Source organism: Pyrus communis, chromosome 17, assembly GCF_963583255.1.
Source record: "Pyrus communis chromosome 17, drPyrComm1.1, whole genome shotgun sequence".
NCBI lineage: Eukaryota > Viridiplantae > Streptophyta > Magnoliopsida > Rosales > Rosaceae > Pyrus > Pyrus communis.
The window spans coordinates 3,695,659-3,705,515 of NC_084819.1; the positions used below are offsets into that span (position 1 = coordinate 3,695,659).

General features: G+C 36.9%; 2 protein-coding genes across 2 annotated transcripts; both read right to left on the reverse strand.

The window, feature by feature from the left end:
• Nucleotides 1–563: 563 nt before the first annotated feature.
• On the reverse strand, nucleotides 564–1,045 carry LOC137721885 (PHD finger-like domain-containing protein 5A). Its single transcript, XM_068460912.1, has one exon. The coding sequence runs from the start codon at nucleotides 1,042–1,044 to the stop codon at nucleotides 712–714; it is 333 nt and encodes a 110-aa protein (XP_068317013.1). The 5' UTR covers nucleotide 1,045; the 3' UTR covers nucleotides 564–711.
• An 849-nt stretch (nucleotides 1,046–1,894) lies between these two features.
• Nucleotides 1,895–7,269, reverse strand: LOC137723253 (acyl-[acyl-carrier-protein] desaturase, chloroplastic-like). Its single transcript, XM_068462407.1, has 4 exons — nucleotides 7,078–7,269; nucleotides 3,431–3,567; nucleotides 2,675–3,239; nucleotides 1,895–2,569 (listed from the first exon to the last, which is right to left on the reverse strand). The coding sequence occupies exons 1-4, from the start codon at nucleotides 7,267–7,269 to the stop codon at nucleotides 2,003–2,005; spliced, it is 1,461 nt and encodes a 486-aa protein (XP_068318508.1). The 3' UTR covers nucleotides 1,895–2,002.
• Nucleotides 7,270–9,857: the final 2,588 nt, after the last annotated feature.

Below are 9,857 nucleotides of genomic sequence, written 5' to 3' on the forward strand. Positions count from 1 at the left end.
TGGCGCTCTTGTGTTAGTATTCTGAGATGTATACATTTACCTTATGTTTGCATGAGAGAATTTTAAAGTACCAGAAAACTTTAGACCCAATTGATAAAAGGCAACAGTTCCAATTAACAATTCAAACATTAGAACGCTACTACTAAAACACTACAAAATGGACCAGAAAGATACTAAATAAGAAACTTTCAAATGACACATTTCTAACTCTAAGTGCCAATACAAAGTTCTCACAATGTACAAGGGATAATTGATAAGGGATGAAATTAATTAACGAGGTCCAAACTAATGAGTTGGTAAAAGATAAAGGATCATGCATTTGTGATAATTATTTTGCTTCATTCAATGTTGATTCTATGCCATTTGATGTTAATTGAATGTTAGGGTGACCATATTGGTAACCAAGTGATGTGGCATGTGATACATATAACCAACATCCAATGAGCTAAACTCATTAAATGACATAAGATGAAACACCAACGTGGTTCAAAAATGTAATCTCTATAGCATTTTTCCTAATTGAATATGTCACGAATTAGATACAAATATACATGTGGTAAGCGTAACATTATTTTAAATTGTAACCTCGTACGAGTCAAATACAAGAGAGATACCACAATGAAGCAGAATGCGTCTAACCTTAATATTCAAAACAAGAAGATAATTCAAGCAAGATAAGTGAAATTTCAATTCAATTTAATGGTGAATCCATCATCTTCTCTTGAAACCATACTTTTTGCGTTCATAGAATAGATCTGTTTTGGCACTTCCTAGATTGACAATTTTGGGACAGCCATCTCGATCTTTCTCCAGCTGAGTACACTCTTTGCAGTAATAAGCATCAGAAATTCCAAGCCCTCCACACACAACACACCGTCCCTGGAACGATCCGTAGTTGCACTCATCGCACACCCGAACAAGTGTGCATGGCCGAACCAAAGAATCACAGATCACACACTTGCCATCACACTTCTCACACAACCTTCCGATGGCTATCCCCGGTTGCTTCCGGCACATAATTAGGTCAGGATGATGCTTCGCCATGTTCCTGTGGTTATTTGTGCAACAATATATGTGCTAACTGATGCTAGTCCCTTGCAATATATATTGGCAAAGTGAGGACTACAACAGTCACAAACAGGAAGGAAGATTTTGGGGCTTACTTGCTGATCAAGGAAAACCACTTTCAGAAGTCAATTTCAGCTGAAAAGTAAGATAACTGGTTTTCTTGGGGAACAAGCTCGGGACAAAGAAAATGGAAAGTGAGGGTTCATCTTAATTAACTAAAGTACTAGTGTCCAAAAATGATGTTCACGCGATTAATTAATTAAATAAGAGTATGAAGGGCAATGTGATGACGGGCTGGGGAATATGCGGATGGTCTGACTTCGAGTCACATATTAGATAATAGCGGTGGATCGCTTCTTCATAATTTATATGGTAGTAATATTTTTCCTCGTAATCATATTTCTAAATTTATAAAACACCAGTTTAGGAAGACATAGAGATGTTTAACTTGATTCCTAATTAAATATTTCACAAGACATATTATTGCCCCTTAGTCTCTACAATAATTCTGTGTAGGAGATCTTTTCGATGCGATCATCAATTAAATGTTGATATGTTTTGTTGTCAGTTATGATATTCACACTTTATCAATGACATATCGACAATATATTCATTCGTTAAGAAAGAACGATGGATCTTCCCGAACACTAAATGACTACTCGCTTTCAACAACTTGGGAAGAATTTATATGATATGAGTCTTAATTAACCAGGTTTCAGCCCCAACGGATACCTTTCACTATTTTGAAATATAAGAATTACTTCTGGATCAAGAACATGACTATAGGAGAGTGACAAAAGTCTTGACGCACTAACCCTCAGTTTAGGAATCAAATTATTTATAGAATCTTGTCCATATGTTATCACAGATAGATCATATTCCCCAAGATATCTGTTGTACTAAAAATTAAGAAACCACACATATATATAGCTTGTCAGATGACCCTCACTTGTCTACCAAAGATCCAACTGATAGGTACGGAGGTGAGTGGTCGCTTGTCCCTTAATTGAACTCTTTCCTCCAGTTTTCTTATTCTTGGGGCCAACCCACAAACATAATCCTGAGCCTTTCGGCCCTCAGGTGAAAGTCCGGTTAGGGTTTCAACCTTCCACGCGGAGAGCAACAACTCTAGTATATCGGCATAGTCATTGGTGGTATATACTCCAAGGCGCTGCGCAACACTGGAAAAGTGGTGGAAAAGGTGGTGATCACGACCATCATACATCAAGTGAGCGGGCATAGTGATTTGCTTCTTCATCATGTGAGCTAAAGAAATGACTGTAAAATCAGGATCCAACTCAAACAGCTTTGCCACTATCTTTGTGTAGGCCGCCTCATGGCACTTCTCATCGGATGCTATTGTACCGCATATTTGCGCCAACTTCAAGTCCCCATGCTCCTTGGCAAGTTTGGCAGTGTTCCCATGAGAGATAGCGGTAGCCCTTTCCTGGAATGAAGTGTATATGAAGGCCAAGTAAGGGTTGTTCTCACCTCCGGGATCCTAAGCACATACGTTTATATGCATATACAAAGAAAACTAATTAAACACATTAAAAGACGTTAAGTGATTAAGTTAATAAATTAGCTAGGGGTCCTAAGTAAATACCATTCCATAAGTAATCAGATACTGAATGGTCCTCTCAATTTGGGACATGTCGACTCGTCCAGTGAGATAGAGATACTTATTGAGAAGGTCCCCATGCCTGTTCTCTTCAGCAGTCCATGCCCTGTTCCAAACTGCCCAAGAAATAGGGCTTGAACCCGTTTCATCTTGAACTCCATCCAATGTATTAAGCATCGTTTGGTAAGTCGGAAGGGCATCTTCAGTGATCATGTTTCCAACCAAAACAACATAGTAATCATCTGGAATCTCCTTTGCCCTCTCCCTCAGTTCCTTGACTTGCTCAAGAAATCCATCCGTATCGCCAGTAGTTCGAGAGTCAGGAAGAAAATCTTGAGGTTGCCAACACTTGTGAACTGGTTTCAAGTGAATCAAAATGTTGTGCTCAGCCCAGTCCTCTAGGTATTTGAATATCTCAATCTTTTGACTTGGCATAGAATGTGTAATTTCTTGATAACGCAACTCCCGCTGAGGCATGAAAGCCTTCTTGTAATTGTGTACATAATTCCTATTACTATTGTTAATCTCATCAATCCTGAGCTCTCTTTCTCTGCAAGCATGCATGTACAATAATTAAAGCTAACTAGCCCAGCTCGAATGTATAAATTTTTCTTGACACACACTCACACACTTGATACATAATTGATATTAACAGCACAAAATAATGACAACAGTTAGTAAACCAAGTAAAGCAAATTATAAGAATATTATTATTACTACGTAGTCTCTGAAGTTTCTCACTTGGAAACTGCTGGGCCGATAGTTGTACTAGCACTGGATGAGGCCATGGCGCACTTGGGAGATGTTAGGCAACTCGTCATCATCATCGCTAATGACAGGAAATGTAGATGATCGATAATCCCGTAGGGACGAGAGTACTGAAGGTAAAAGATCGATTGATCGATCATGCATAGATACTGAGAAAATATAATACACTGATTCTATATATATAACTAATATTACAAATTAAGCAAAGATGACTTGATGAGTTAATGAAATCCCTAGCTATCTATACATAATTCCAACCAATTAAGTAAAAGAAAGTGAATAACAATCTTCCCAATAATTTCGGAAAACAGATAATTCATGTGTTGCGTACGTGCACGCCATACATGAAAGCTCATGTGCCTTGCATGCATGCCTGGTTAAACCATTAGACGGGAGGGTATATATCACTGGGGCAACCAATGAATAGTATCGAGTATCCACCTTGGTGACATGGCCGATGTTCCACCTCAATGAGGCAGGGGAGTACTATAATATATGTCGCCAATAAATAATGTAAACTTTTAAGCTTTTATGGAAACAGTACCTCTTTGACACAATATAGTTTTAATTGCTCATTCTTTCACTGGACTTTCATGCAATGTTCCAAATTTATGTATAACTAGCCTTCCTGCACACACTGCCGCACATGCGAAAGGCTTTTATTTTATTTTATTTTTTATTACGGGCGCTACACACTCCTTAAGTGGTTTTCATGTGTTTAAAAATAGAGAACATAATCTTTACTAAACAACTTATTGTATGATGATTGGATACAGTAATGGCAACGTTACATAATAAGTCATACAAGGAGGAGTTTTACGTTGGCCAGAGGTTAAAACGGAAGAGTGGAGTTTCTTTTCAAGCCGCAACGTGCAGTTGTAGACTTGTAGTGGTGTTTGCATGGTGAGTTTCTAGATTTCTGAGTCCTTTACTCTTCCTGCAAGCCCAGATGAAAGTGGAAAAAAAAAAAAATATATATATATATATATATATATGTATGTATGTATATATCTTATTAGAATTTACCGAATAATGTTATGTTGAGGGAAGCTCTTAAATTAAATGCTGAATGCCCTCTTCATCGAAATTGTTTTCATCCTCATAGTATATGAAGTCAGAACTGCAAGAAAACAACCTATCCATATATTAACCACCAATTTCGAGATGCTAAAAGAACAAAAATTTGATGTTAAAAACATGAATTAGAAGAAAAATGGGAATAAAAACATAAATCGACACTAATGTCCACCCTCCAAACCTTCATCTCTACAAATCAGACACCTTCAATTTCACCGGAAACCACCAAGTCTTGGGTTCCACAGTCAGTAGCCGGGACCTCATCGGAGACGTTTTGCGATTATCGCCCGCTCCAATGGATAATGGAATTACAGACACGAGTTATAGTTCCCCTGGATGTCATCATAGTACTTTAACCTTAATTTAGTTTTGAGTGAAAATTTACCAGAAAAAAAATTAAAAAAGAATACATAAAAACAGTTAAATTAATAGTGCCCTATAAGTCAGAGCGCTTACGCCATGAATCGTGCAATGCCACACCATCAAATTAACCATTTCCTGCGGCTTCGCAACAAAACCCTACAAACACAAAAATTATAAGCGCGATTCACACAGAGAGAGGGGTGGGTGTATGGACGTGAGGGTTCTTATAAATGCCCATTGATTCACCAAACCACTTTTGCGGTTGACGTTGATCAATTTTGTAAAATCTACATGGGCAGAACGTGGGATGAGAATGTGAACGCTTTTATTATTTATTTTCTTTATTTGTTTTGAAATTATTCGATCTCTTTTCCAATTTTTTTTTTTTTTATAGTTTTTTTGTATCTATTTTTTTATGACAAAATTATCCCTGCGAATTTTGTTCTATTATTTTCAGTAAGGTTTGAATTTTTTTTGTTTTAGGGACTTTTATGTCCAATTTTTTTTTGGTGAAACCTTGAGACACCAAAACTCACTTATGGCTTTCTAATATTTGAGATATAAGTCCTATAGGTGAAGACTTTTAGAAAGCTAATTAAGAAATGCAGTCAAACACTAATTAAGCCTAGTTTGGTATTGGTTTTTTCATAAAAAAACTGCTTAACTTTAAAATTAAGCAACAAAAAGCCTTTGGCAAAAATAAAATATTCTACTTATTTTTAAAGCAATAACTTCCAAACAACAGCTTTTAAAAGTCGCATGTAAGTTGCTTTCAAAAGTTATTCATATAAAAAGCAGAATTGAGCCTTTAGTGCATATTTTTATCCTGCAATACCCTCATTAATTTTCAAAAGTTATTTTTATCATGCAATACCCTGATCCATCTACACACATTATGTTGGTGTCAAAACTCGAATGGAGTCTAGACTAGGTTCAACACATATTTGCCCCGAGTGGCGTCCAAGGGATGACTCGAGAGAAAGAGTGAATAAGCATCCCACTGTTGGAGGCTGCCAACAAACAATGTTTGATCGAGCGTGTGTGAAAGTTGCTCGTAATTCTGGCATCTTACCAAATGATTGTGCACTAGTGAGATGCTAGTTTGGTTAAGTTCTTTAATGTGCCTCGAGCAAACAATGACTTAAAACTCAGTGTAACTTTGTGTATGCTTGCCTAAAAAGTAAATAAAAGAGAAATGAAACTAAAGCAAGAAACAAAATGTAAGCATTTTATGATGGAGTCAAGATTATGAACGTTCACAAAAGTAAAATCTAGGCCAATGGCCGAGCTACATAACTTGAAATATAAATCAATTGAAAATATAAAGAAAGCAGTACAACTATAACAAGATTCAGGTCATGAAAGGAAAGATAATGCTAGAGGAGTCTACCAAGATCGCTAGTGTCAGATTGAAACTAGTACAAAACATACGCCTGTGAGAGGGAATAAGGGTAGTTAGAATAGCTCATCAACTGAATCATACCATAGGGTGGCTGAGCTGTAACAATTTTAGATCTCAAGGATTGTAGACAGTGTTTGATTCGGAGAGAGACTTTAAGATTGTAGTTGAAAGAGCTAAGAGAGTTTGCTAAAGAGAAATTAGGCTTGTGCTAAAAAACAGTTAGGTTGATTTAAGAATCACTCACGGTTTGTTTAATCGTAAAGATTGAACTTGATGAAGGTCCTCAGCTTGAAGACCTCTAGCTTTATTTATAGGCAATGAAGAAGGAGCAACCTCGATATATCGCTGAGCTGGAACAGGGGTCAATCGATCATTTGGTGCTGACAGTGAATGTAATTCTTGGTAAGTGGCCTTTCAGCTATGTCTTATGGCGATTTGCATGTTCGCGGTGGTGACATCAGCGTGTCAGATGATGCATGCATAGGCCTTTGAGGAGGCGAGATATTCTCGAGTCTGGCCATCTATGTGGAAAATGTGTTTTGGAGGGATTTTTGTGTCCGAGGCTTTAGACAGGTTGGAGTAAAATGAGATGGTCATCCAAGCCCTGGTTTGGGCTTCAAAGTTGGTAGGCCGAAGTCGTGCGACTTTTGCGTAAATAAAAATGGATAAGCCAAATAACTTGCCTTATTTTTATTTACCCAAACTCTTCGTTAAAGAAAAAATTAACCGCCACCACCTACCACTACATCCATTAACCTTGGATCATTATTGCCATTACCACTATCATCGTTGTCATCCCCGTTGCACCACAATTGTCACCACCACCACTACTAACACCACGACAAACGCCACCACTTGCACCACAACCGTCACCACCACCACCATCGGTGCCATCACGGCCGCCATAATTTAACACCACCACAACTACCACCCTAACCACCAGCGCCTCTAGCATTGACTCTAGCACCATTATTACCTCTACAACCTAACCACCACACCCTGTTATTGGCACCAACACCATACTCCACCAATTGTCATACCCATCACCGCCACTACCTTCGCCACCGTCGTCGTTGTCACCACCCTATTATTATGTCAACTATTGTCATTTTATACAATTTTTAATTATATTACTTTTAGATTAAAATTTACCAACCGCTTTTACACTGGTTTTCCTCAAAACACTTTTAAAAATATAGTTTATCAAACGCTCAACTGCTTTATTTTACAGTTGATTATTTTTAATGCACATCAGAAATAAAATTTAAAAAAAAAAGAAAAAAAAAAGCATAGTAGTTCCAATTTAATCCTAAGAGCAGTTCCAGTGTAGTAAGGCCCCTGGGCAATAGGCAACTCAATTTCCTTAAATGAACAGTAACCGTCTTTAGTAAACATTAACTGCCCAAATGCATTTCTACTCCTAAATTGAATAGCCCAGGCTACTGGTGTTAAAATAATTTTATTTTTAATTTCGGCTATGATTTTTAACCAAATCCATTGATCTTCTTCAATTCATCTGATCCGAATGCCGAAAATTAAAAGAGTGTGTGAGAAGTAAAATGGGGTGTTTGGATATCACACCCTTTTTTTTTTAAATGCTTAAGTATTTTTAATTATTTTTTAATAATTTAAATTGAAGCTAATGTCAGCTTTGCATCAAATCACTCAGGTGCTAGGCCCGTGGATTTTCACCTGACTTATTTCTCAGGCTCGCCTTCAATCCAATGGATTGGGTTGCCCATCAACAGGGGCAATGATTAACGCTGGAGCTGCTCTAAGAGTAGTGAGTGGAGAAACACTTTGTTCTTATATTTTTTTTTAATCTTCTTCTCTGTAGTGAAAAACTATATGGCTACCTCATGGACGTAGTTCAAATTGAATGTACCATGTTAGGTTCAAGTTTAATTTACAAAGAACAAAATTCCCTTGCAAATATAACTAGTAAGAAGTCGTATATACCAGACTTTCGATAAATAGAAAAGAAGAGAATAAAAGCTATGAATAATCTAAATTGGTGTATTCTTCTCCATAACGAGGTATTCAACTAAACTAAAACTCGTAAGCAAACTCTTCCAATAACCGGACTTTTGAAGGGCTCACACTATAATTTGCTTTTGTTTCAATGGATTTCATAACAAAGTAAAGAAGGGAAAAAAAAAAGTACTTGGCATTAGCTTGCTCTTGCAATTAGACCATGCATCAACTAATTATTATCAAACTGTAAGCTGACAATATGTTGGATAAGCACGTACGCATGCTAGCTAGCTAGTGACCACGGCCTCTAGGACTAGGACCAGAAGCCAATTTTTGGATCCAACAAGCCATGGTGCTCTTCGCGTTTCGGTAGACGGAGGAGTAGTCTGTTCGAAGGTGATTAGCGTGGGCAAAGTCCTCAGCTGGTAAAATTCTTGTTGTCTCAACTCCGGAATGGCTCAAGAAGGCCACAGAGATGATCATCAAGATAACGAAAATAATGGCTCTGCTCTTCCGGAAATTCATCATCTTGCCCTTAATTTTTTTTTCGTTTGTTTGTGAAAAAAAAATGAGGATGGAAGGATGAAGCTATATCTTAGTTTCTGAGTTCTTGAATGGGAGGCCTAGATATAGTTGAGGATGCCATTGATACAAAGGAGAAAAGGGTACGTACCAATTACGTACGTACTTAGAGAGAGAGAGAGAGAGAGAGAGAGAGAGAGAGAGAGAGAGAGTTTACAGGTAGAGTTAGTGGGCGTTTTGAGCTTAATGACTTTTTGACCGAGGTGGATTACTGGTAGAGTTAGTGGGCGTTTTGAGCTTCATGACTTTTTGACCGAGGTGGAGAGTGGAAAACAACTTTTACAAGTCAATACATGAGCTGAAAAAAAGAGGAGTATATTGATTGGTCTTGTATAAATTGCGGTACACGGATTTTTCCTTTGTTTGAATTTGTCAACGCTTATAATATTTGAAGAGTAATTATTAATTTTGTATACCTAAACAGAAATATATATTAGACGTATTAATATTTACAAAAGAAGAATAACAATATTAAAATTTGAATATCTACGTGAGGATTTTTTCAACAACTAGTGTCTAACTTGTTCAATTCATAACGAGAATGATTAAGTCAAATACTATGGCTAAACTTATGACCGCTGGACATTTAAAGTGGATGGTTTAATTCCAGTCAAATATGTAACACTGGATCAAAACGGCTTCTGCTTGAGTAATCAACGTGTGTTCTTATGCTAATTTAGAAAACTTTGTTTTAGGAAGCTCGATTTATTTTGTCTTTTCTACAAACGATACAGTGAGAAATGAAAATATTGAACAAGAATCTCAAATGCATACATATAACAAGTTACTTGCGTTACAAACCCTGTGAAAACCGCTATTTACTTGTTATAATTTCATAACAGACATAAAATTGCCAAGCTGAATTAACACTTTAATAATCAAACCGGAAAAGATTAAAAAAATGGCCATTCATTTTTTATTTTTTTGCTGATGTGATAATTTGTTTTATAGAGGTAATGATGTGATACAAACTTTGGTTTTACCAGTGATAATCACTCACAA

Bases quoted from the DNA above. Each gene is read 5' to 3' on its own strand.
- LOC137721885 (XM_068460912.1), bottom strand. From the start codon at position 1,044: ATGGCGAAGCATCATCCTGACCTAATTATGTGCCGGAAGCAACCGGGG.
- LOC137723253 (XM_068462407.1), bottom strand. From the start codon at position 7,269: ATGGTGCTAGAGTCAATGCTAGAGGCGCTGGTGGTTAGGGTGGTAGTT. The intron at 3,568-7,077 runs GTAATGGCAATA...TTTTACCTTCAG, and splicing joins GGATGACAACGATGATAGTG to TACTCTCGTCCCTACGGGAT. The intron at 3,240-3,430 runs GTGAGAAACTTC...GCATGCTTGCAG, and splicing joins ATCGGCCCAGCAGTTTCCAA to AGAAAGAGAGCTCAGGATTG.